General features: G+C 37.5%; 1 protein-coding gene across 2 annotated transcripts; it reads left to right on the top strand.

Moving 5' to 3' along the window:
* On the top strand, positions 1-27,556 carry Prrc1 (proline rich coiled-coil 1). 2 transcript variants are annotated; one of them, XM_048356826.1, is made up of 10 exons: positions 1-143; positions 1,488-1,587; positions 3,787-3,903; positions 4,497-4,886; positions 5,343-5,497; positions 9,003-9,105; positions 11,856-12,019; positions 16,634-16,737; positions 19,473-19,575; positions 23,543-27,556. In XM_048356826.1, exons 3-10 carry the CDS (start codon positions 3,807-3,809, stop codon positions 23,750-23,752), a joined length of 1,326 nt encoding a protein of 441 aa, XP_048212783.1. In that variant the 5' UTR covers positions 1-143; positions 1,488-1,587; positions 3,787-3,806; the 3' UTR covers positions 23,753-27,556. The 2 variants fall into 2 exon arrangements, with proteins under 2 accessions (XP_048212783.1, XP_048212782.1); XM_048356825.1 differs by lacking the exon at positions 1,488-1,587 and having other exon boundaries at positions 2-143.

Below are 27,556 nucleotides of genomic sequence, written 5' to 3'. Positions count from 1 at the left end.
ATCTTGGAGGCGGGGCCGCGCCGAGTTGAGCGTTGGCCCGTGCCTTCCTGGTGCTCACGGAGCGCCCATCCTGCACCCCGACCTCTCTGTTCCCCTTGTCCCCCTGTTTGCGGCTGCCGTGCAGGTCCTCGCTGGGCCTCCAGGTGAGTTCCAGCCTGGCTGTGGCGCGCGTGCCCGGTGCGGTGGCGTGGGAAGCGGGCGCCAGCTCGGGACCTGAGGAGCGCGGGCCCTGCGGGGGCGGGCCGGGGTCAGCTGCAGCCTCCGGCGGCGGAGTCCGCAAGCGACGGTGCGGGTGCCAAGCAGGGCGCGAGGCCAGACTGACGCCGCGCGAGGTCGTGGTTCCCGCCGTCCGTGGCTCGGAGTCCCGGCCTGAACTTTGCTCCGGTGCTGGTGCCGGGTGCCGAGCCCAGCTCCGAGTCCTGACCGCGGCCCCGCCTTCCGCGCGTTGGCCATGGGACCTTCGTCCTGCCCGGCCCGCGGACGTGGCAGCACCGGTGGCCGCTGTCCTCGCAGTATGCCGGCGACCGGCTCGGAGGAGGGGCAGGCCTGCCACGTTCCGCGCCCGGGCCCCGCGCGAGCCGTCTCCACGCCCTCAAATCCGCCCGGCGCCGCGGTTCCTGGGTCGGCAGAGGTTTTGTCCGAGGGCGAGGGACCGCGAGTCCTTTCCTGTGAACGTGGCACGCTCGGCTGTCGCGCCCCGGAGGCCGCTGTGTGAGCCGCGACCCTCGGGGCGCGGTTACTTCGGGATTGGGTTGAGGATGGCACGGACCCCGTGACAGAAGACGTCAGTAATAACAGCTTTCGGGGCTCTGAACTTCTACCAAAGAGTACAGTACTTCTTTAAAATGGTGTTTCGGGACATTTCTATCTCTTTTTTTTTTAAACCTTGATAGATCAGTATTACTTTGCATTCCCTAAAAGCTTTATCAACTGTGATGCCTCAATGATTATGCCCGTACTGGGGCTTAAACAAAGGGCCTAGAGCTCTCCTTTAGCCAGTTGTCTATACACCTACCTGTTCAAGAACGTTTAAGCAGGTCAAGTGTACGGGACTGACGATTCACATTTGTGTTTCACATAACATACATTGATCAAAGTATGTAGACTAGGCTACTGGGTAGACACAACTGATGTAGGGTAGTTTTCTACTTACCTAGGAAAATTATGTTCCTCAGGGTTCTCTTGACTATTGTCTGTAGACTCCTTTGGTTGGTACAAACAGGGGGTACTTACTGTTGGCTGGATATACCACTGAAAACCCTTCATGGCACATCACACCCATAAGAGTTATCTGGCCCCAAGTGTCAGTAGTGACAAGTTCTACAGAATCACTAGCCTAGACTGAGGAGATGATGAAGAGCAGACAGATGGAAGAAATGTGTGGGTAATAGAAACAGGGAGGAGAAGGAAGTGCATGGCTTGCATCATTGCATAGATAGTGAGTGGTGCTTGGCATTGTGTTTGAGATCTTACTTTACTACCGCCAGCACCCGGCACCAGCACCGGAGCAAAGTCCAGGCCGGGACTCCGAGCCACGGACGGCGGGAACCACGACCTCGCGGCGGCAGTCTTAAACAGGTCAACCAGGTAGGATGAATTTCAAAGGTATTATGATGATTAAGTAAACTTTCTGTTTGGTTCCATAGATGCCACATTGAACAGTGAGAAAATGCAAGCAGGATTGGATGATCAGCTGCTCAGGCTTACATTTGGTGGGAAGATATGACATAGGAGTAGCAGGAAGGAGTTTCTTTGGAGTGATGAAATACTAATGTATAGTGATGGTGGTGTTCAGTCCGTGTGTATGATTAAGCGTGGTAGAACTATACATACACATGCATGAACACACAGACACAGTGGATGTAAAAACAGGTTAAATTTCAAGTAATAGTGTACCTTTGTCAACTTTCTGCATTTGGTCATTGTGCAGTATTTTTATAACTATAGAAAAATTAGAGAACTTCTTGTGAATTTAAAATTTCAAAAAATTAGAACAAAACCAAAGATAAATATGCTGTCTTCACCTTGAGGGCCTTACAATGACTTTCAGTTTTTAAGCAACCCATCTTTTCACCTGGCTGATTAGGCCTGCAGGATCTTGGCTCCTGCCTCTATCCCCACGTGGATTCTTTCCTGCCTTGCTGTATGACTTTCCTTGTTCCTTCTACCTTACATGGCATTTATCCCTTTTCTTTCTTTCTTTCCTTCCCTCCCTCCTTCCCTCCCTCCCTCCCTCCCTCCCTCCCTCCCTCCCTCCCTCCTTCCCTCCTCCCTCCTCCCTCCCTCCCTCCTCCCTCCCTCCCTCCCTCCCTCCCTCCCTCCCTCCCTCCCTCCCTCCCTCCCTCCCTTCCTTCCTTCCTTCCTTCCTTCCTTCCTTCCTTCCTTCCTTCCTTCCTTCCTTCCTTTTTTTTTCCAGTAGTTGCCTTCTTTATCCTCTCCCCTGCCTTCAATTTGGTTTAACTTTAGTTCTCAATGTATCTGTGATTTGGAGAACCTTTTCCTGACAAACCAAAACCACATTCCTGTCAAAACAGCTGAGTTCTTACCCTCAGTGTTCATAATTCAGACTATGTTTCTACATTTTGTATTATTGTATTACATCTGTCTCATTGTATATTGGTGGTTTTACACTAGAGTCCAAGTATAATGTTTGCTTCTGTTAACCATTGCACTTCTAGAGGTTGGTAAGCAGTTAACTTCACTGAACTATACTGTTAGTCATATTTAGAGCTTGGTTTTAAGATTTTTTAATTTTTAAGGAAGTTTTCCTATGTTTTGCGATCTATTATTACCTACTAGGACTCTGCTCTAACTTTTCTAAAATCTGAGGCATATTAGCAATTACTACATGAGCTTCAAAATGTGAACTGAGGAAACTAATGCACTCATCAAGTGAAGCACATCTTGACTTTTTAAAATGCTAACAAATGTAGTCCATATAAATGCTTTATGAGGGAAGAGATTGGTACATTTATTTTATTTTATTTTTTTGTCTTTTCTTTTTTTTTTTTTTTTTAAACTTTATTATTTTTTTTGGCCAGTCCTGGGGCTTGGACTCAGGGCCTGAGCACTGTCCCTGGCTTCTTTTTGCTCAAGGCTAGCACTCTGCCTCTTGAGCTACAGCACCACTTCTGGCCATTTTCTGTATATGTGGTGCTGGGGAATCGAACCCAGGGCCTCATGTATATGAGGCAGGCACTCTTGCCACTAGGCCATATCCCCAGCCCTTTTTGTCTTTTCTTTTTTGGTACTGGGGATTGAACCCATGACATTGCACGTGCTAGGCAACCGCTTTGCCACTGAACTACATCCCAGCCCTGGTGCATTTATTAAGTCAAGCACATTTCACATTTTTATGTCAGCAGAAGTATTCTAGATAGAACGCTTTATGAGGAAGAAGAGGGGTTACATTAAATGTTTTTATTTTACATGTAATTGTACCTGAACTGTAGTAGTGACTGGATGCCACAGGCATTCATGTGATTGAAATCAATTTGACAGTTTACCATTTGAATATATTGGTTAATGAATTGTATAGCTAACATAAAATGTTTTCCTAATTCTGAAATATGTATCTGGAAGGTCACAGATTGTTTGCATAGTAAATATTTTCATAAGACTGATTAGGAATGTTGATAGGTCCTTTATCTGGAAATAAGTTGCACTATAAATAGTACAAGTAGGCACCTATCATTAATTACTCTTAATTGTTCTCAAAGTAAGCTGTTTTAAATAAATACAATACTCATTTGTGAAATTCATTCTTTTTAAAAATATTTTTTGCAGTATACTGTAATTGAAGAAAAATGATGGAAGAGAGTGGGATAGAGACAACGCCCCCTGGGACGCCTCCCCCGCATCCTGTAGGCCTGGCCACAGTGTCTTCTTCCTCCATTCCTTTAGGTACATGTGACTCTTAACACCTAACTGCATTGGTGGAGAGATAGTGTTGCATAAAGAAACGTGTATTTTAACAGTGTTCCTTATGGAGAGAAATAGACTTATTTGATTTAAAGAATATCAGAAATAGTCTTGCTAATTAAAAGTTTTGCTTTAAGTAGACTTTTGTTCTGTATATTCATGCTAACTATGAGTCAGTTCTCTTATGATGAAAAAATCTCCTTAAAAGTATGTGATTGTGGTTATTTATTTATCTTTGTGAGACTAGTGCATAAGGTTTTTATGCTCAAAGTAGCTAAGAAAAAGTTTTTATTTTCTTAAAAACACATTGGAACAAATGAACTGAAAAAGAGAAGACTATGTATGAACATTGCTGTAGTAATTTGATGTTGTATTGCTACTTCTTTCACTTGGGAGAATTTAAGTTATTTGTAATTGGTTGTATTTGATGTATATCTTAAATTATACATTTTAAAGCAATTATTGGTAAATGGTCTGCTAAATTAAAAATTATGCAAGAAGAAAGTTTGAAAACTAAATAATAATTTTTTTTAAAAACCTTTCCAACTTTGTGTTTTGTCCTATTTTTTTTCTAGCTGCCACCAGTTCTTTCCCATCTCCAAATGTGTCCTCTCTGGAGTCCCTGCCTCCACATGCACATTCCACTCCTCAGCCATCCCTGCCTCCTATGCGGCCGTCAGCACCACTGCCGTTCGTGTCCCTGGCACCAACAGCTCCTGTCCCAGCTCATGTTCCCTCTGTGCCGCCTCCTGCTCCTCCACCAGCTGCTGCTGCCTTCAGCACTCCTCCCTCAGCTTTCTTCCCACCTTCAACTTCTGCTCCGGGACCTGTTTCATCTGCACCTTCTTCTGGCCCTCCTATATCAGGGTTTTCTGTGGGTACAACATATGACATCACCAGGGGACATGCGGGAAGAGCTCCCCAAACACCGCTCATGCCATCATTTTCTGCACCTCCAGTAACAGGTAATTCTCATCTGCTGTGCTTTGAAATACTTTGAAATGACTGTATATTTAATGGTTTATCATGGTTACTTTAAAGTTTTATTCAGCTTATAATTCAGGTGTTACAGCTCCCCAATCTAACTTGTACAGTTCAATAGTTTTTAGTTTATTTACACAGCCATGTAGCCATTGCCAGTTAATTTTGTAACTTTTCATCACAGTGAAAGTATATGTATATATAATATCCCATACATAACTACATGTTGTCTTTTATTAGGACTCTGAGTATAAGTCTCTGTAAAGGGAAAGAAATTTCTCTTGGAATCTTAGAAAGGTATGGGTGATTCTTTGAGTTCAGAATTTAATATTGAAATGCTTAGGTATGTAATTAAAGCAGTTTTAAGTTATGCTCATGGGGTGTATCATTTGTAGAAAGTTTGTGGAATAACTGACACATACTAAAATTTTTGCCTTTAGGTATTTTGCCAGCTCCTATTACTCAGCAAGCTAGCATGGAATCTCTGGCACAAGGAACCACCTCAGCCATTACTTTCCCAGAGGAGCAGGATGATCCTAGAATTAATAGAGTGCCAGATGAAGCATCTGCTGGTGGAATCTGGGGTTTTATTAAGGTAAGGGATATTAACGTTTAAGTTGTATTTGATTTTCTAACTGATCTATATTCATTAGAGGGAAGTTTGAAACTACAAAATGGCATAAGAAAAAAAAGCATAAAATTTTTCTGTAGTTGCCTATCTTTGTAGGTGAACTTATTTAATAAGAAATAAAATCAGGGCTGGGAATATGGCCTAGTGGCAAGAGTGTTTGTTTGCCTCATATACATAAAGCCCTAGGTTCAATTTCTCAGCACCACATATATAGAAAAGGCCAGAAGTGGCGCTGTGGCTCAAGTTTGCAGAATGCTAGCCTTGAGCAAAAAGAAGCCAGCAGGCCCTGAGTTCAAGCCCCCCAGGACTGGCCAAAAAACAAAAATAAATAAAAAATTAAAATAAAAAATAAATAAATAAAATCAGGATGGTAACACATAACATTGTGTTTTTTGTTGTAAACCTAGGAGATGATATGAGCATCTTCACTAACATAAAATATTACCTACAAATTCATATCAGTGGCAGTATTTATTTTTTAAACAGGTTCAAAACTTTATTGTTTTAAATTGTACAAGTCTTTTATATGTAATATTTAAATGACCTCTAAATGACAACTATAATATCTCTCTTTTCCTGAAACTCAAGCATGAATTACAATTTCTTCAAATAATTATTTTAAACAGAATTGTAAAGATGCTCCTGCAATGAGCCTCTCTGTATGTAAAATCTCTGTGGGCATCTCTTGTTAGGATTAATTTTCTCTTTACAAAAAATTTACTTTATTACTAGAAAGGTGATGTACAGAGGAATTATAATTACATGAGTCAGGCAATGAGTACCTTTCCTTTCATAAAGTATATTCCCTTCCCATTCTCCACCTCGTCCCTCCTTCTCATCTTCACCCATGAGTTGTATAATTCACTTTCATCACAGTGTCCAGTGAGCTCCGCTGCTGTACTTTTTAACCCTTTTTCCCTGGAGTTCTGTGCCTTTCCCCTCACCTTCCCAAAGATGGGTACACAAATAAACCATACAGAAAGAAAAGAAAACAACCAAAAAAAAAAAAAGAGATCTTTTGTTTGTACATCTTGGGGTTCGTTTCAAGATACACACACACACACACATCATGGAGTTTGTTAAATACAAATGTAAAGAGGCATATAGGCATTGTACCTTTGTGTTTCTTCCCTAAAAGTATCCTTTTTTTGTCTCACTGTGTGTGTCTACAGTCCTGTATACTTTATCATCCCAGTGTATTTTAGATCTGACTTCCACATATAAGAGGAAACATGCCATTTGTCCCTTTGAGCTTGGCTTACATCAGCTAACCTAATTTGTTCTGGGTCCATTCATTTCCCTGGAGTACTGCTCTTTACAAGAGTTTGTACCAAATCACACTATGGCATTTTTCACCTGGCAACACTGGAAATTAGCTGAGTTTTCTCATTTGACAGAAACAAAAATTTAGATGAGCATTTTATATGCATTTTTCCTACTGAATTTGAAGTTCATTAGATTTTCAGCTATTTATGTTTCTTTTGTGAAATCTCTGTTCATTCTCTTTGCTCAGTTGTATACCTTGTTGGTTTGCTTCTCACAACACTAAAACTGGGCTAACAGCTTGTAAAGAGCTTTAAAGAATATTTTAGCTAACATAGGTGTTACATCCCTCTCCTTTTTAATAGTTTAATTTAATATTTTAATACTGAAGTTTGAACTCAGGTTTTGTGCTTGCTTAGGTTACTTGCTCAGCTGGTACTCTTATCACTTGAGCCATGCTTCCAATTGATGATTTTGATGATTATTTTGGAGATGAACTCTTACGCATTTTTCTGCCTGGGCTAGTTTGAACTTTCAATCTCCCAGATCTCAACTTCCTGAGTACAGAGGATTATAGGCATGAACCTCTGACACATGGCTTATTTATTATTTAAACAAAATTTTGTGTCACAAAAATTTTCAACAGTCATTTTGATTATGTTCTAATTCCTTTATCCTTTTACACTTAACAGTTTGATGTAGCTGATATACATCACTATACTATATAAGATAGATATCAATTTAGTTATTTTTCAACTAATGGACTATTTCCACATCATATCTTTGAATTTGATATGTTACTTTTCTCTTACCTACTAAATTGTATGTTAGCACCAGTGTCAATGTCTGTTTCTGTGTTCGATTCCACTGCGCTCTCCCTGTTTTTGCAACGGGAACATAGTCTTTGTAACTCTAGGCTCATTTGTGAACCTAGTGTATGTTGAAAATCTGTTCTGTGCTGTGGTGGGCATGAAAGCATTCAGTAATAAGACAGAAATGGCAGTTCATGTCTGCATAATGAAGGTATCTTCAGAACTGGTTCCATATGCTTCATAATGCTTTGCTGGGTTTTCCCACTTTTCTCAGTGATCATCCCCCCACTGTAGTCTGCTGCAGGCTTATTTACAGTTTTATTACATATATGGAACATATTTAAAAGTGTTGAGGTTAGCTGACTTATTTACATCATATGAGTTTAACTTTCAGGCATATGGTATTTTTCTAAGCATGCCTTTTATGTCTTTGTATTTCTACAAGGTGTTAATGTATACACTTTTTCTTTACTTTGTAAGAGCATGTCTCAGCAGTTGCTCTAGCCACGCCAACTCTTGAGGCTTATAATTGTAGTGGCTTTAGATATTTTTGAACATAAGGCTGGTCAGCAATCTTAAATGTGAGTTGTACACCCCATCTTGTCATGAACCACTGTCCTTCCTGTCAATTGGAAGAGGAGGACCTGATCTTGAATGCTGTAGAATGAGGCATGGCTCCCTAGGCCTTTGTGTTTTGGGGAAGAGTCCAAGAGGGAGGGAACCCTTAGACTTGGGTCCTCTGTCTCTTAGTGCAGTTCTAAGAATGATTTGGTTGGGAAGGAAGAGTTTGGGAATGAACCAAATGAGAAAGAGATAACATTAGTGAAACATACTGAAGAAATGGAGAATTTTTGGAGCTAAAGATGAAAGTGGTTACTATTTTTATCTTTTGGGGAGCAAAATAAAGACTTAAACATCTGCAGATGGTCTTTGAGACCCTCAAGGAATATGTTTTATCTAGTGGTTTAAATAAATACATAGCCATGAAATACATAAATACATTTGCAAATGAAATACCTATATGCAGTGTATATATATTATACATTTGTATTATGTGTGTATATATACACATATATATACGCATATATATATACATACATACATATACACGTATATACATAGAGTGTGATACTTTGCAGGCCACTGCTCCTCAGTGTGTGTTGTGGGCTGCTGTTGCTGCATAGTCTGATATGAAAGGCAGAGAAATTAGAGCATTCATGGCAATTTGACATTCATTGATCCTTGACATTGATAGGACTTTATTTTTCTTACATTTTAAAAATACTGGTTGAGGATGCATTCAAAATTTTTGAAAATGAAGTTTTTGTCACAGTTGTGAAGGTCATAGTACTCTTTGCTTATGTATGCATTTATATTTTTCTTGTTCTTTGCAGGGTGTGGCTGGGAATCCTATGGTGAAATCTGTGCTTGATAAGACAAAACATTCAGTAGAGAGCATGATTACGACGCTGGACCCCGGCATGGCCCCATATATCAGTATGTACCTAAGTTAGAGCAGTATCTGTCAACATCAGTGTTGGACACTAATTGTAATGTTCAGTTCATTTCTACTGGTCATATAACCTTTGCACCAAAGATGGGTGTCAGGTTGTTTTCAGCATTATTAATTTATTTTTGTTTTGTTTTTTTGCCAGTCCTGGGCCTTGGACTCAGGCCCTGAGCACTATCCCGGCTTCTTTTTGCTCAAGGCTAGCACTCTGCCACTTGAGCCACAGCACCACTTCCAGCATTTTCTATAATGTGGTGCTGAGGAATCGAACCCAGTGCTTCATGTATATGAGGCGAGCACTTTACCACTAGGCCATAGTCCCAGCCCTATTTATTTTTGTCTTCGTTTTTATCTCTTTACCATTAAATAAGTTTAAAAAACTACAGAATAAACCTGGGAGGAGCAGCATTATGGATTTTAATTGTACATGTTACTTCTGCTTTATATGACTTTGACTTTATTTACTGGTGACATTTAAGCAATGCTTTTGCTCATACAATGCCAAAATAACTCATTCAGTATAAGTGAATACTTGTAAGTCTGAGTTGTAAAATACTACTAGTCTTCAGTATTTGTGAAAAGCGTTACTCAATACTCAACCTCTCACAAAATGCTAGGATAAAATTTTTGAAAATAATGGAATATTTTGCCTAATTATTCAGTTTTTAAATGATAGTACATAGGTTTTAAAAGCAGTTGAAAAGTTTAAAATGTTTGACTTGATGAACAAATAAAGTGTATACTATTAAACTTGTCAATTTTTAATGTGGTTACATTTTTCAGATAGTAGGACAGAAGTATGTATGGTTAACGAATAAATGTCTACTTGTACTATATGCTCTTTTGTTACATTGTAAACTTAAAAAATTTCTTTCTATCTTCAAGTAGTTGTACAAAGAAGTGCCATTTAACAAAGCAGTTTTATGAATACAATGCATCTTGATCTGCATTGCCCCTTTCAACATTCTCCCCTCCTTTTGACCCCCCCTTCCCTTTTCTTAATTTTGTGATACATACAATGAACTTTTGACTGCATTTTCTCCCCCTTCCCCCTTTCATTCATCTACCTCTCTCCCTTTGGCCCCATCCCTGGCCCCTTGCAAGTACGCATATCCTGGTGCTTATTTTGTTGGGCTTTGACTTAGTCTTTCTAAAAAAATCGTACTATTTGAGCTCTCCATAGAATCAGGTCATTTGGAACTTCTATACATGCTCTTTTTACTTGGTGAAAATGTGTAAGAAGGTGGATGACCCACTTGCTTAAACTATTTCCTAGAGAAAAAGTAAATCTTTTTGTTTATTTTAGTATATTAGTTTTGTACTACTCTAACAGAGGATGTGAGACTCTTTATTTTTTTTTTTAACACTTTTTTTTTTTTGGCCAGTCCTGGGCCTTGGACTCAGGGCCTGAGCACTGTCCCTGGCTTCTTCCCGCTCAAGGCTAGCACTCTGCCACTTGAGCCACAGCGCCGCTTCTGGCCGTTTTCTGTATATGTGGTGCTGGGGAATTGAACCTAGGGCCTCGTGTATCCGAGGCAGGCACTCTTGCCACTAGGCTATATCCCCAGCCCGAGACTCTTTATTTTAATTTCCTATAGAGTATCTCAAATGTGTAACTGTACTTCACAAGCCAGATATCTAATTTCTGTGATTGCTTTATAGCTCCAGGGCTAGAAACTGGTGTTGTTCAAATTTTGTAGAAAGTTGCAAACTATCGATGTGTCATTATTATTGTTTGCCAGTCATGGGTCTTGAACTCAGGGCTTTGCCACTGTCCTTGAGCCCTTTTGCTCAATGCTAGTACTCTACCACTTTGAGCTACAGCATCACTTCTGGTTTTTGAGTGATTTATTGGAGATAAGAGTCTCCTAGACTTTCCTGTCCAAGCTAGTTTTGAACCATGATCCTCGGATCTCAGCCTCCTCAGTAGCTAGGATTATAGGCATGAGCCACCGGTGCCTGGCTAGATGTGTTATTATTAACAGCAGGAAAAGTTTTTATTTACAGTCTTAAAAATGCAATAAATGTGTCCATGCAAAATTTAAGTGAATTAGAAGCTGATTAGTTTAGTCAGAAAAAATAAGCTGTGTTCATGACTTGTTTTGTTGTTTCCCAAATTTAAATCTATGGAACACTTTTAGGAGCCATTCTTAGATACTGAAAAAATGTTCCATGAACAGATTAATTATGGACAGAATTAAGTTAGAAGAGTTACTGTTTTTAATTTTTGGATTTTCTTATACTGATATGTTAATGTGCTCTGAGTTTCCAAGAAAGAAATATGATCCACCACAAAATTCTGCTCTCAAGACAAAGCTGCCTATGTAGAACATTTTGTAGAATGCTGAAAAATGAGTGCTCTAGTTAATCTCAGAACTGTTAAAGATGTCTTGTTCCATTTTCTGCTGCAAGCAAAACTTCTTCAGATAACATATTATAAATTCAGTTTTAAAACTCAGGAAAAGGATGTAGGTTGGAGCTGAGTACATGTTGAAAAATGTGTCTTGTTAGGTCAGCTGCTGACAGATCTTTGTTTGAATCCTGTAAATGCTGAAAAGCTGTTACCTTGTACAGACTTGGTCAGCCTGTTTCTTCAACCCCAGAAAAATAATGAATATGTATCTTACATGGTTTTATGAGCTTGGTAATGTTTATGTAAATAAAATGTTGGTATGGTAGTAATTGTGAGAATTTCACTATTTAAATTTGGAATTGGAACTTCCTTTGTCCTTTATAGAGTCTGGGGGTGAGCTGGATATTGTAGTGACATCAAATAAAGAAGTCAAAGTGGCTGCTGTGCGTGACGCTTTCCAGGAGGTCTTTGGCTTAGCTGTGGTAATTGGGGAAGCTGGGCAGTCCAACATTGCTCCACAACCTGTGGGCTATGCAGCTGGATTGAAAGTAAGTAATAGAACTCTTTCAGAATATGGAACCTGACCCCCTAAACTTTTCATAATGGTGGTAATGACCCTGTGTTCTCTATGGGGCTAGTATGTTTTTATACACTGAAGTAATGATCAACTTTGCTTTTGCTCTGTAGTATTATAAAATTGTAGTGGATTTTCAGTTTAAAGAAAACTAAAATACTGGGTGCTTGCTTGTAATTGCTGTTACTAGGAAGGATTGTAGTTCAAGATCAGCCTGGACAGAAAATTAGTAAGATCTCTATCTCAGTCAGTAAACTGAGTATGATTATGCATACCTGTAATCTGCTATGTAGAGGTCTGTAGTTGAGAGAATCATAGAATGTGTTCCATTCCAGCCCTGCACAACCCTCCAAGGGCTTATGTAAAAAATAAAAAAATAACTAAAGCAAAGGGAGAATAGGGATGGAGCTTAAGAGGAAAAGGCCTGAGTTCAAACCCTAGTACCACCAAAAGAAACCGAAATCTTTAGTACGTTTTTCGTTATTGAAGGAGGGAATCAGAAAGAAAAAAATCCTAACAAAGATTTTAACCGAGTTTTAACATTCAAATCAACTACTGAAATTAGGGGTATCCTTTGAATCTCATAAGATTTTTTTTAAATTATTACTGTTAATAATACTGTCAGTGTTACAATTCCAGGAACTCTGTGGCCAGCTCTCTTCCACTTGAGCCACAGTTCCACTGTTTTAGTAGTTTATTGGAGATAAGAGAGAGAAGACTCTTAGGGACTTCCCTTCCCAGGCTGGCTTCTGTTAATATCTCAGCCTCCTAAGTAGCTAGGATTACAGGACTGAACCACTGGCGCCTAGCTCTTTCATACATTTTTGTGCTCTTCCTTGTGTCATGGCCAGCACACAGTTATGAAAGAATTAATGAACACTTGGTGCTATAAAGCTTGCTTTCTACCTTAAGAAATAAGCCAAGGAAACCTTGAGACATTCTCTGGCCTCACTTCCCTTTAACCTACTCTCTTGTTTTGCTTATTTCTACAGCAGATGTCCTTCAGTCTCCAGTATTTTTCTCTAATTCTTTCCTTTCATTTTAAGCTGCATGGTCACCTAGCCCTGCCAACTGCAAGTGCAGGACTCTGCCTCTTAATTGATATTTATATGGATGTATTCAGACTAAAGCAAATCACATGTTTTGAATGAGTTTGTGCTTTTGGAAATTGGAAAGAGTTTGTAAGCGTGGAAGGAAGACTTCTAGATTTAGTTTTAGAGGGTAACATGGAGAAAACAATAAAGTAAAAATAGGTAATTGGATAGAGAAATGGCCAGACATGGAAGGAATAAAGGAAGGACTTTCTGTGAGCTGTGAAGCATGTTAAAATGAGATTTGGCACTGGGATTACTTTCATAAAAAGCCTGGCAAGGGAACATATTAGTCCTCTGGCACAGGTTAGTGAAATTTTGAGAAAGTAGCATTTGACATTGTTATGGCAGTACAATTAGATTGTGTGGCTGTGGGTTTCAAGATGGAGTCTTGAGCAGAAACTGAAGAATGGTGGTGACTGTGGAGCTGAGGTTTCAGCTTTCAGAAAGATTCAGATCTTCAAGTAGGAGTTTGTCACTGGGAGCATGAAGAGGGGACAAATAAAAGATATGTAGAAGGATATCTAAAGATATTGTTGATTAATTATGAAGAAATGGGGAACTGCAATTATATTAGTGTGAAGGAAAATGAGTCTTAAAACCAATTGATTAGGTTGAAGAGCCTGCTTTTTCATTAACTCTGTTTTTTGTTTTTTTGGCCAGTCCTGGGGCTTGAACTCAAGGCCTGAGCACTGACCCTGGCTTCTTTTTGTGCAAGGCTAGCACTCTGCCACTTGAGCCACAGTGCCACTTCCAGCTTTTTCTATATATGTGGTGCTGTATACAGGGCAAGCACTCTACCACTAAGCCACATTCCCAGCCCCTTATTAACATTTTAAACAATAGGTCTGTAATATTTTATCACGCTAGACAAGTAAATAGATGATATTTTAAATGGATAGGGTTTGAACATGAAAGATTGAAGATTTTTTTTTCGCTCAAGAAGAACCTTATTTATAAATATAATTGATAGTTTCTTGTAAATTTATTCATATTTGTTAGGATCATCCTTGCTGTTGGTTTAGGCCTTGTAAATTTAGACATGAACTAATTTTTCTGCACTTGTTTTTATCATAATGTTGAAATTAAGAATTTTTACGCTTGTTTTTTCAGAAATAGGGTGCTAATGACAAAAAGTGTAGAATTTTGAAATGCAGAAATTAAAACCATTTTTTCCTCGTTATCAGATTGTATGTGAAGTAAATGGTTTTTCCGAGCTGTACTTGTGTCCTTTATAAATATGAAGTAAGCTAAAGAAAATAATCAGTTCAGTTACTTAAAATTAGCAAACAGTTTTATTGAAAAGCCAATCAAATTCATGACCTTCAGAGCTTATATTCAACAAATACAGAGATGGATAGTACTTGTAACCATCTGTGAGAATGTATAAAGTTTTCATTACTCATCTGAGCCAAGTCCTTAGTATAAGCTCTTATATGGGCTTTAAAGGCCTTCTTCCTCACAGTTCATTTAGAGAGGAGTGTTTCAGTGGCCAAGCAGCCATGCCTTGATACCCTATACTAGTAAAGTGAATCCTATTAAAAAAACTCATAGGAACTAATATTAGACAGTAATATTACATTCATGAATATATTAAAGTATCTTAAACTGAAAAGGAGCCCTCACTTAATGAATGCAACAGTTAAAAATCGATGAGATCTAACCTTTGTATTTTCTGGATTTTGTGAGTAAAAAAAGCCTCCAAAAACTTTGAACTTGTCACCTTACTCAGCTCCAAATAAAAGTATAAAGTCGCAGTATAGTGAAAAAATAACGGTCTCTTATTTCCTGGTAGTATAGACTCTAGGAGTATGTAGTCTTGTTCGATATAGCTCAACATCAAAGATGTAGAGGTGAACATTCAACTAATACCCTGGGAGTTTTTACTAAATTACCATTTATTTAAGCTGTTTTTAACCTAAATATAGCCATGACTAGTTCGTGGGTAGAATGAATTAAGCAAATTATTTACAGTGACCATGAGAAAGAATTATTCTTATTTGCTGTATTTCTTTGAAAATCAAGTCGCCTCCTTATTTTAATATTATATTTGATAATGCTTTTTTGTCCTGTTTATAGTCTCAACATTTACCATGAAATCCTTCATTTACCCCTTTGTTTTTCCTTCTTGTGAGGTCTTACTGCATGCCCCTCAGATTAGCACTTTAATGAGCACTAAAAATGGTAATAGAAGTAGATAGTCTTGATTTTTTTCTTTTTCTGCTGTAGGGAATGGAACCCAGGCCTTGTTCTCGTTAGGTGGGCACTCTACCACTTGAGCTATTCCCCCTACCATATTGATTTTGTTGTGCTTTAAGTTGTATCACTTTTCCTCTTTTCAGACTAGTGTCTGAATACACTTATTACATTCTCTTTGTATTTTACTTCATCTCTTTAAAAAAAAAATGTTTGTAGAAGTATCCTAGCCTTCTTAATTTTCATTTAAATAAGAACGGACCACTTAATCTCATTTTCGCTATTTAGCTTTCCTTTCCTTTCCATGTATTGTCTATGACTAGATTGAGGAAATAAAGTTTATTTTTGGTTTTGTTTTGGATGGTCCTGGGACTTGAACTCAGGACCTGGGCACTGTTCCTGATCCTTTTTGTGCTCAAGGCTAGCACTCTACTACTTAAGACATAGCTTCCCTTCTGGCTTTTTCTAAGTAGTTTATTGGAGATAAGAGCCCCATGGACTTTTCTGCCCAGGCTGGCTTTGAACCCAAATCTCACTCAGCCTCCTGAGTAGCTAGGATTACGTGAGTCACTGGCGCCAGGCGAGAGTTTTGTTTTTGTTTTGAGACAAAATTTTGCTATGTAGCCCCGGCAGACCTTAAATTTGAGATCTTCCTGTCTTACTTAGCCTCCAAGTGTATGTATCACTATGCCCATTCAAAAATAGAATTTGAGCACATTTGCTTTTTCACAATTTCATCACTTCCATTTATGGTCATTTTTTTATGAAAGGACTCAGATAAAAGTAGGAAACAGCAAATTTGTCCTCATGATCAAGCTTTTATTAGTACTCAGTTATAGATGTGTGTTTATGATGCTGAGTTGTCTGTGCAGGGTTCTCAACCCCTTAGTTTTTACTGAGTAAGTTTTGGTGTAGTGTATACATTTGTAGCTTTTATTTTCATAAAAAGTCATGTGAGAATCAACCGTTGGCAAGTAGTTGATTACTATTACTGGCAAATTTATTTAGTCAGATGCCCTTTGCTAGATGAATATTATAAGATTTCTTCAAAATGTGGTTTTTCAAATCACAGTTGCAGCTAGCATGGTAATGCATAAGGGAATATACACAGGGAATTCATTTGGAATGAAAGGGATATGAATGGACATTTTCATTTTTTACTGTATGTGCTTTTGTATTGTTGGAACATTTACAGTGAGTATGTTAGTATCTACATATATATTTGAGTATTATTTGTATAATTATAAATTAATATATTCAATATTTTACAAAATGGTTTCTCACCTATGTCTGTTGTTTAGGGTGCCCAGGAACGCATAGATAGCTTGCGCCGGACTGGAGTGATCCATGCAAAGCAGACAGCTGTGTCGGTAGAAAACTTCATTGCAGAATTGCTACCTGACAAGTAAGAGGCTTGTTTTTATTTTGAAGCAAAACAAAAGAGAGTTCACGCTGAGGCCTAGCAAAATGTCTCTCCTATTTTAGAACCAGTGAGACAGTTCATTCTGATGCTGACATTCTCACGTACCTGTTTGTGTCCTATTACTTAACTCAGACTTCTTTCTTGTGTCTTTTTTGTAATTATAAAATGGAGACAGTAATGTCTGCTTTCTCTACAGGTGCTACAACCACTTAATAGAACTTTAAATACAGAGTGATGATATGATGTGTTATTGCTGGGATATCACTGGGTGTGGATAGCAAATAACTTGACGCAGTTACATGTAGTAATGGCAGGCATGGACAAGGAGGCCTTGATAGCAGTCACTAGGTTTCTCCTGAGCACTCTTTTATTAGATGTTGAGAAAACTCCCAGACAGCACAGATCCACATTATCTTTGAGGGTATTTTAAAAGGAGAAACTTTTTGATTATGTTGAATTGTTTTATATTAAAATGATTTCTCTTTGTTTAAATGTACCTTCTTTGGTAATTTCTTGGTTTTATTTTTGTTTTTTTTTTCAGTATTGAATAATAATGTGTCTGGAAAAATAAATTCCTCTAACTTTCAGGGCATATTATAGGTACAGAAGGACAGCTAAAAATAATTATTTAAGTGGTCATATAATTAAAAAAAATTTTTTTTTGGTCATGGGGCTTGAACTCGAGGCCTGGGCTCTGTCCCAGAGCTGCTTTTTGCTCAAGTCTAGCACTCTATCACTTGAGCCACAGCTCTACTTCCAGCTCCTTTGGTAGCTAATTGGAGATAAGAATCTCACAGACTTGCCTGCCCAGGTTGGCTTCAAACCACAATCCTCAGATCTCAGCCTTCTGAGTAGCTAGGATTACAGACATGAGCGATTGGTGCCCAGGTATGTTTTCTATTGATAGCAAATGTTACATGAAATTTCAGGTGTGATAACTCAGCACTGGAAATTCATGAATAGTTATGTATTGAATTAGATTTTGTAGACAAAGTCAAACTTGAGAAAATGTAGAAATATAGATAGGAAATTCTGGGTGGAGGAAACGTGTTCAGTGCTTCTACTGAAAGCTTCCATTTTTATATGTGGCAGAATGTCTTGGGATACTCTGTATTTTACTGATTTTTCAAAAAATTTATAAATAAGAACCTTGTAACCAATTTTATGTTTTCTTTAATAATGAAAGCATTGAACATTTTCCTGCTCCATATGCTCTCATTGTTTAAATTCATGAGTTTAGGGCTAATTCCAGTAGATAAATACAGAGTTGCTACAGCTGTCTTGTGTAAATTTAAAATTGTCCTACTGCTAGTAATTTATTAGTGTCTTTAAAATTTTTTTTTATTTCATGAGGCTGGTGTTTTTTTTGATATGGCTGTTAAGTTTTTTTTTCTTCAAATTTTTATTATCAAACTGATGTACAGAGAGGTTACAGTTTCATATGTTAGGCATTGGATACATTTCTTGTACTGTTTGTTACCTTGTCCCTCATACCCCCCTCCCCCCTCCCCCTTACCCTTTCCACCCCTGAGGTGTTCAGTTCACTTACACCAAATAGTTTTGCAAGTATGAGGCTGTTTTTGAAACCTGAGATTGATGGTGAAAAATTCAGAACAGTTAGAAGGGCTAATTATGAGGATAACTCATGAGGACTTTCAATAAGCTTATTTTAAAATGTCCTAGATAGCTGTATGTTAGTAATAATAAGTTTAGTAATAGAAATTTCCCATAGTTGATCAAGTTCATATAACATTTGCTATCAATAAAAAATTATAGCTGGGTGGGTGCCGGTGGCTCATGTCTGTAATCCTAACTACTCAGAAGGCTGAGATCTGAGGATTGCAGTTCATTGCCAACCTGGGTAGGCAAGTCTGTGAGATTCTTATCTCCAATTAGCTACTGAAAGAGCTAGAGGTAGAGCTGTGGCTCAAGTGGTAGAGTGCTAAACTTGAGCAAAAAGCAGCTCTGGAACAGAGTTCAAGAGACGTGGCCGAGGGGCTGGGGATATAGCCTAGCGGCAAGAATGCCTGCCTCGGATACACGAGGCCCTAGGTTCGATTCCCCAGCACCACATATACAGAAAACGGCCAGAAGCGGCGCTGTGGCTCAAGTGGCAGAGTGCTAGCCTTGAGCGGGAAGAAGCCAGGGACAGTGCTCAGGCCCTGAGTCCAAGGCCCAGGACTGGCAAAAAAAAAAAAAGAGACGTGGCCGAGAGAATGTAGTCAAGAATTTAGTGTATATCCTATAAAATTAAGAAAAATGAGGGAAGGAAGGGATGGGTGGGAATGAAAGGGGTGATATTGATCAAGATGCATTATATTTATAAACTTTTGTTATTAAATGGCAACTTCTTTGTCCAACTACTTAAAAATGACAAAAAAAAATTACTCATGATGAAGCTTTTCATGTTCTCATGTGTGTAAGTTTGTTGAGTATTTGAGTACCCTGATTCCATCATTCTCCCATCTTAGCAAGAAGGATACTTCCTGGTAAGTAGCATTAAATTACTTTTTCTATATTATTAGTGCCTATTAATAGGTGTTATCTTCTTGGAATTAAGATAATAGCATATTTTTATAAATTGTCCTCCTGAAAATTAATTAGAAAAGCATTTCCTTTTTGAGATGTGCTTGTTTTATCTGTTTTTCTTTCTTGGCTACTCACTGTAACTTTCACTTAGTACATAAGCAACCTGAAACTTACATACTGTGTTGCAGGTGGTTTGACATTGGGTGCTTGGTAGTTGAAGATCCTGTGCATGGCATTCGCCTGGAAACTTTTACTCAAGCCACACCAGTGCCTTTGGAGTTTGTGCAACAGGTTAGTTTTCTACTTTGCTCCTGCATTATGTTCCAGAGAAACCTGCACCATTGTCTTCTGAGTATAAATTATGTTAGAATTTCTATTAAAAATATATTCCTGATTTTGTATGTCCCTTTTCTCATTTGGCCTTTTCTTTGCTTCCTTGAATGTTTCAGTTTCTCTTTGCTGTTGTTTTCCAGATGTCTTTGGAATGGTAATGTACTACATGAGTAATTGTTTCTTCATTTTTCCATGTTGTTAGGAAGAACATTTTTCCTTTGTTAGGAAGAACATCAGTTTTCCTTTGTTGTGAGGTCAGAGGTTTACTCTTCCTACCAGTTTTCAGTCCACCGTTCATATACTTTGACTGTCATCTCCCATCTTTATTTCCATTGGAATCTCATTTCTTTTTCTGTCATCTAATCATCATTTTTACTTGTTCATCTTCAGTACAAGCCAGTATTAATAACACGAAAAATAGGAACACAGTTTTAGATTTGTTGATGTAAAAAATAAACCTAGTGTACAGTCTCCAAATGATTCTTATTCCTCTATTTCTATATTAAATTTCTTTAGCTCTCTAGTGAAATATATCTATATAATCTGGACTATTGTGTGTGTGTGTGTGTCTGTATGTATTTGTACTGTTAAGTTGTTTTGCTGACAGCTTTGTATTATTATTTGTAACTTACAGATATTTGATAATCTGATAAAACAGTTGTATTTTATCCTCCCTACAATTGCATATAAATTTGGCATATATGTTCATAAAATTACCAAAAGCCAACAAGTGCCCCTTTTAAAGTTCGCAGTCTAGAAAATGTATTATAATTGGTGTTTATATTTTTAACTTGTACTGAAACTTATTTATACCATAATTTCCTTTTAGAAGTTCAAAAAATACTTAAAGATGTTAGCATTAGACTCACTACAATGAGAAAATGATTAAAAGATTGTTCTTAAATACTATTCATACTGTTCATTTTATTTCTTTTAAAACAGATAAAATGATAAATTTTTTGGAAAATATGGATTTTATCATGATTAATTCTAACTATTTAGATGAATCATTCAAAATTACCATCTTTGATAGTAAAAAATAGTCAAATATTGTAAATTTTCTATGGTGTAACTTAATTACTCAATAAGTATTATAGTGAAAAATTCCAGCTAGCCAAACAACAACAACAACTATATTCTAATGGTGTCATAAGTGTAAGCTACAAGGCATTCAATGAAAACATGATTCTCATGGTGTATAAAATATCAAAAATATAGCTAGTCCGTTTTTTAGTTAATTCTGTGAGATTGTGTCTCTTAACACTAAAAATACTTCAGTGTGCATTACTTAGAACTGAATGTAAAAATCATTAGTGAAATTAATAAAGTTCAGAAGTCCATTAGAAGTACAAGTAGCTTACCAAGTAGCTTTGGCTCAAGAAGTGAAGAGTGGGGTCACCAGTAGTAAACCACTTTTGTGGTTCAGTACATAGACATTAAAGAAACAAAAATTTCCATGGAGTTGAGGATATTTGCTAGAAATAATAAGCATACTATACAATAACCGTAGTTAATTTGGTTTAAGTATCTGTGTGTATGAATGTACTAGGTAATCAGAGTGTTCCTTAGATACCTTGTGATTTAAGGATGTTCCTGTCACTGCCATTGTTAATATTGCTGTAGATTAGGGGTCAGCACATAATGGCCCACAGCCAAATTGACTACCTGTTTTTTTTTTTTAATAAGTAAGATTAATTGGGATATAATGCTGCCATTTTGCATACATTTGATTTATAGTTGATAGTGGTAACTGTACCACAATAGTAGAATTAATTAGTTATACATCAAAACCTAAAATGTTTACTCTTTAGCCTTTTTTCTGAAAAGTTTACTCATCCCTATGCTTGGGTGTCTGACAATTGCTACTGGACAATTTGTATTTTATTTTTAGAGCTGTATATTGGTAAGAAACCAACATGATATTCAAGGAACCAAATGAGTTTATATATACTACTACCTAAAGATATTTTGCTAAGTAAATGTCAAGAATAGCACATTTAGTATGATCCTATTTATAGGAGATATGTGTGTTCTAAAATATTTACAAATGAGAAGGAAAATGCCTGGAAAGATGTACATTCAATCATTAATAGGGTTACTTAAATAGTGTTACTCAAAGGTTTTCATTTGCTACTTTTTTTTTGGGGGGGGGGGTGTTGGGTGTGTGGCCTGGGCACTGTCTCAGCTCTTTTGCTCAAGGCTAGTGCTCTACTACTTTGAACCACTGCTCCACCTCTGGGTTTTTGAGTGGTTAATTGGAGATAAAGAGTCTCACAGGGCTACCTTTCTGTCTAGGCTAGCTTCAGACTGTGATCCTCAAATCTCAGCCTGCTAAGTAGCTAGGATTACAGGTGGGAGCCACCAGCACCCACACCCAGTGCTTGCTTTCTTATTTTGTTTTCCTTTAATTGTTTTCACACATGGTTTCAAAATTCAAAAGAAAGGATCAAGTGCATTGAAATGCCTGCTTTTTATCTATACAGTTCTTCTCCCTGTTTCTTTTGTGTTTTATAGCTGCTGCTTTGCTGTTACGATTTAATAATGGAATAGAAATCAGCCTATTGAGAAATTAAATTGTCAGAATGTATAGTAGTGAAAATCTAGAGCAGAATTTTGTTCAATTTATCCTAATTAAATAAATTGTTCTTTCCTCAACTAAAAACTCAGCTCCTCTGGATTTTTAAAAATAATTTTTATTACTGTCTTTAAGTAGTTGTACATAAGGAGTTACCACTTACCAAAGCAGTTTATGAATACAATATGTTCTGATCAATGTTACCCCTTTCTTGGCCTAGCATCATAAATGCTACCTGAGAATCTGATGTGAGAAACAGCCTCTCAGGCCCTGGACAGGTTTTGGAGCTGGGATGTTCTTTTTAACAAGACCTTTAGGGGGTTTGTGAGCATGTAGCAATATGAAAACCATTTTCATTTCTGTGTGCAGAAACCTTAGGAATGTATGTTTTTCTTTTAAAATATAATGAAATACTGGTTGTGCTATGCTGTTCCTATCAGATTTGCTAGAGAGATTTTATATAATATATACTATTTGTCTTGGTACAAGCCATAGAGTTCTTAATTCAGTTGTCATACTTGAGGCATGAGAAAGTAATTTTAATGAAAAAGAAAAGTCCCGCAGATGATTGTAATACATAGCATGTTTGGGAGTTCATTTTACAATATAGATATATTCTCCATATAGAGAAGAATCTCCTTTTGACTATGGTTAACACCCTAAGACAGGAAAACCTTGGCTATTAGGTGGTGAGTTTATTCTTCTTTTATTCCTGTGTAATGAAATGTTTTATGATTTATTCCTGTGAAAAAATTATTTGAGTGGAATAATACAGGTTGTGTCATGGGGATGAAGTAGCAGTGATTGATGATGGCCTAGCCTGGTTAGTGTTTGATATGTCCTAACTTACTGACATGTTAATCATGTTTAGAGTACTTTCTAAAAGCTACTAAGAAACTATTTCCTAAAGATGTTAAAGCCTTGACACATCATCTCTTTCTTGCTGGTTGGAATTGTGTGACTATAAAAGATAATTTTAACACTCATTTATTATTAATAAACTTGAAGTGACCCAATATAAAACTAGAATTAAGCTATCTGACTGAACTTTGAGTAGATGACTATTAAAGACTTAGACATCTATGAAGTCCCGTGCTCATTCCTCAGGAGCATACAAACACACACATCAACAGTAACAACAACAGAAAGACTGACATTATGTTTTTATTTTAGCAAAGTAGATAGACATACAGCATTATTTTGTCTCTTTTGTAGCCCTGTGACTTTATGTCATTGATAGCCAAGTGGTATTTCTGAGAGTTGTCATAATCTATTTTGAGATGTTACTTATAACGTAGTTTGTGCTTACAAGTAAGTGTTACAAGTAATGTGGATTTTTTTCCCCCATAGGCTCAAAGTCTCACTCCCCAGGACTATAATCTACGGTGGTCAGGCCTTTTGGTGACAGTGGGCGAAGTCCTGGAGAAGAGTTTAGTAAATGTCAGCCGGACTGATTGGCACTTGGCCTTCACTGGCATGTCTCGCCGACAGATGATCTACAGCGCCGCCAAAGCTGTGGCAGGCATGTACAAACAGCGCCTGCCCCCAAGGACCGCCTGAGAGCTGCCCAGCTAGAGCCAAGACTGCCCTCGCTCCTAGCTTCATGGGAAGAAGATGTGTGCCATCTTCTTAAACTAGACAGCGTCAGTGAATCCAGAAGGTTTTACAACTTCCCTGTAGGCTGCAATTTTTTTTTCTTTTCCTGTAAAAGCGTGGTGTCATTCCTTTGGAGAAAAGAAAGATCCTTTTTACAATCACAGTTTTACAAGTTCCTCAAAAAAAGAAAATGTACAAATATATTTATGACACAATTTAATATGCCAGATTTACTAAGTGAATTTGATATGTGAACATATTTAATTTAATGATACAGACTAGAGTATTTTGGTGAACAATATGCTCAAGAATTGACCCTAAGACACCTACCTGTAGAGATGAATATTTCTGTATGCCTCTCACACAGTGAGTCAAAGGACAAAATCAATCACTTCTTTCTGGTTATCATGTGCTTGTCGTCTTATCTGGAAAAATATACTTGTTTCCTTTTTAAAAAATAATTTTTGGCAGTTTACAGATTTCTACTGTGAACATTGGAGTTAGACATTTTTAATTTTTTTTCATTGCTGTGTCACAATTAAAGGGTAAATAACCCCAGTATATTTTAAATCAAAACTATTCATGTTATTTTTGTATAACACTATTCAGAACTTCCGAGAATAAACTCCCAACTGCTTCCACTTACGTTCTCCAAAGAATAGATTTAGAGAGGGGATACCTTGTTGCTGTGCCTCTTTTAATTAAGATTGCTTCTTAGTTTGACTTAGGACACCACTTTTATAACTTTATGCTATTCTGTCTTTATTTTTTAATGGACATTTTTCAAAGAAACTATTTTATATTGAACCTGGTTTATTTGATCTATGTTTGTATTGAGCGAAAGCTTTTTCTTCCCTCAAATAATATATTTTACCATTCTTTGGACTTACATAAGTCAAAATTAAGTAAATGTTTTTCTTATACAGTTGAACTCTGTGTAAATTCAAATAACTTTCTGAAAATAGTTTCATATCTAAATGTAATTTAATTTTTATTTACTCTTCTCTACAGTTATATAGAGGTAAATGAACTAGCACTGTCTCTGGCAGTTTTATAAAAGCATTAAAGCTCTCATCTTGGGCTGTCTTGATGTGTAAGGTTTGCTTTGTATTAATGTTTTTTTCAAGTAATTATTTCATTTATGCTAGCTTTAACTGAGGATGAAAATAATTAAGAATTAATTTGAAATGGCACACAGTTTCTAAGCGAACTTCCAAACCCTGTCCTGATTGTTGGGTGACATTCAGACTTCCTGTCATTGGAAGTGGGAAAGGAGCTGCCTCCAGTTGCTATGGTGCCCTTTGTCCTGGGATAGTAGAGCCAGATGCTTTCATTCCTTCTTATGTGAAAGAAGGCAGAAACATTTTCTCCCATTCATCTCTATCTTTTGCTTTTAAAAGCTGTCCAGAATTTTAGACTGAGGTAAAAAAGTATGCCCACTCTTAAATATTTTTGCTACTTTCCCTCCTATTACAGGGAAATTGTATAGATCCTACAAAGACCTGGCTTCTTTTTCTTCCTTTTTTTGTTTTTGTTTAACCAAGTCTTCAGTATCTTTTTTTTACTTTTGTGAAGGTTGTTCTCATAGAACCACAAGTGAACATTGATCTCCCACTGAGTGGTGTTTTTCTTTAAGTCCACACATAGCTGTGGCAGAGTTCTGCCATGGCTTGAAGTGGGATTTTCCTGCCCATGATAACTGTCGCCTTCTGATCTTTGGAGCAGCATATGTGGGTAAGGAGGAACAAGGGGCCAGTAGAAAGGGAAACATGTGATCTAACCTGGCCTGTTTCTGCTTTGGGTCCAGGGTTCTCTTTGAAAGACCTCAGGGCATGACTGACTGCAACTGCACACACTTAGCTTTCCTAACCTTTTATTTTATCATCCTGGATTCCCCGTGTTCCACAGGACCAGGAAATGTAATTCATAGCCTTATACCAGGGTGACTTAGCCAGGCAGTTTCCATGATGGTATTTAAGCATTGGATATATCCAATTATCAAGCATATCTTAAGTACATGGTACCCTTTTTCAGCCCTCTGGTCTCCTAGGTCCCTTTTCCTCATTTCTGTGTGTGTGTGTGTGTGTGTGTGTGTGTGTGTGTGTGTGTGTGTGTGTGTGTACTGTAGGGGGCATAGGTAGATAGCTGTCATTTGTTCTTTCTGAAGATTTTTTAACCCAGTTTGTTACCATGTTATAGTGGTTTTATGAAATGAGGAGGTATAAATTACTGCCTTTTGTATGTTTTATTCCAAGTCATTGAATTTTTTGACTTTAAACACAATTAGTATAAAAATCCTCAGAAAAAATGGATAAAAGTAATTAAACATCAGCTTCAGATGATCAGTTCTAAGAGTCCTCCTTGTCACTTTTTGTTGTTGTTTGTTGTAAGGCTGGATCTTGAACCCAAGGTATCAAGCATGCTAAGCAAATAGTATATGGCTAAGCCCTATCCTTAACCCCTTGTTACATTTCCAGGGCCGTTCTGAACCTTCTTAGACTTGTGAAGTGTAAAAAGCTGGTGGTTTACTCTTGTGATTCTCTTGTCATTGTGCTTTCCCATTGTTTATTCCTTAGCTCTTTGGTAGAAACAAAGATAGTGTGATAGTAGTAGAAGTATAAAAAGGTCCAGATGACCATGTTTAATTTGCATTAGTTATACAAAGTACCAATACTCAGGGTCAACTAAACTATTTAACATGTTTAATTTACTTGTTTTTTGGCTAGAAATAGTTCTAAATAGAACTTTGTGGTTTGTGATGCCAAATGGATAATGCTGTTTTCAAAGTTGTTGTATTGAGCATAAATTATTAAGAAAGGGGGATTTTTTTTCCCCAGGATATGGAGTTCATTTATGCAAAAGGACTTTGGATAGTCAGTTTTGTAAGTATGTAAATATGTCATAAATAATACTTTGGCTGTTTCCTAATGCTGTATAGTGGTTTTCAGATGCTTACTTTATTAATATATTACAAAGATCCATATTCCTTTTTTGTCTTATTGGTCTAGTGACTGCCACGAGTTCTTGTAGAAAAGAAACAGAACACCATTTTTTTCTGGGGGATTGTAACATTCAGATACACTAGAGTTACCACAGCAAGGTCAGAGAACTCGGGTTGTTTAGGAGATAAAAGGGATGTGCAGGAAGCTAAGGCCTCTTCAGGAGACTTCCTTAGTGCTGGCTTTAATTTTACCTCTCTTGACCTCCATAAATAGTATTTTTTTTCTTTAGACGTCATTATTTTACAGTAGTTTTAGGTTCAGAGCAAAATTGAGGAAGAAGGTAAGAGATTTTGTGCCTTTGTCCCTTGTCCCCACAAATACACAGCGTGACTCATTATCAGTCCTGCCTAATAAAGTAGTCCGTTGTAATTGATGAATGTCATTGACACATCACAGTCACCCAGAGTCTGTAGTTCAAGATTCACTTTAGAGGTTGTGTAGTGAATGGGTTTGTATACATGTCTAATGGCACATTCGTCATTACAATATCAATTTTGAATGCCCTGAAAATTTCTTCCTTGTTCAAGCCCATCCTAAGTCCAACTCCTTGACAACTATTAATCCTGTACTGTCTCCTAGTGTTCCTTTTCTAGAGTGGCTTCTGCTTAGTTATAGGTGTTTAAGCTTGCTCTATGTCTTTGCATAGCTGGATGGCTCATTTCTTAAGCACAAATGGCTATATTGTGTGTATTTAAACACATTACTCTTCCATTTACCCACTGAAGGACATCTTGGTTGAGTCTTCATTTGGGTGATTATGGATAAA

The sequence above is a fragment of the Perognathus longimembris genome, chromosome 11, assembly GCF_023159225.1.
Source record: "Perognathus longimembris pacificus isolate PPM17 chromosome 11, ASM2315922v1, whole genome shotgun sequence".
In the NCBI taxonomy this organism is placed as follows: domain Eukaryota; kingdom Metazoa; phylum Chordata; class Mammalia; order Rodentia; family Heteromyidae; genus Perognathus; species Perognathus longimembris.
Note: the sequence above shows the minus strand (reverse complement) of the source record. Positions and strands in the feature narration are given on the sequence as shown.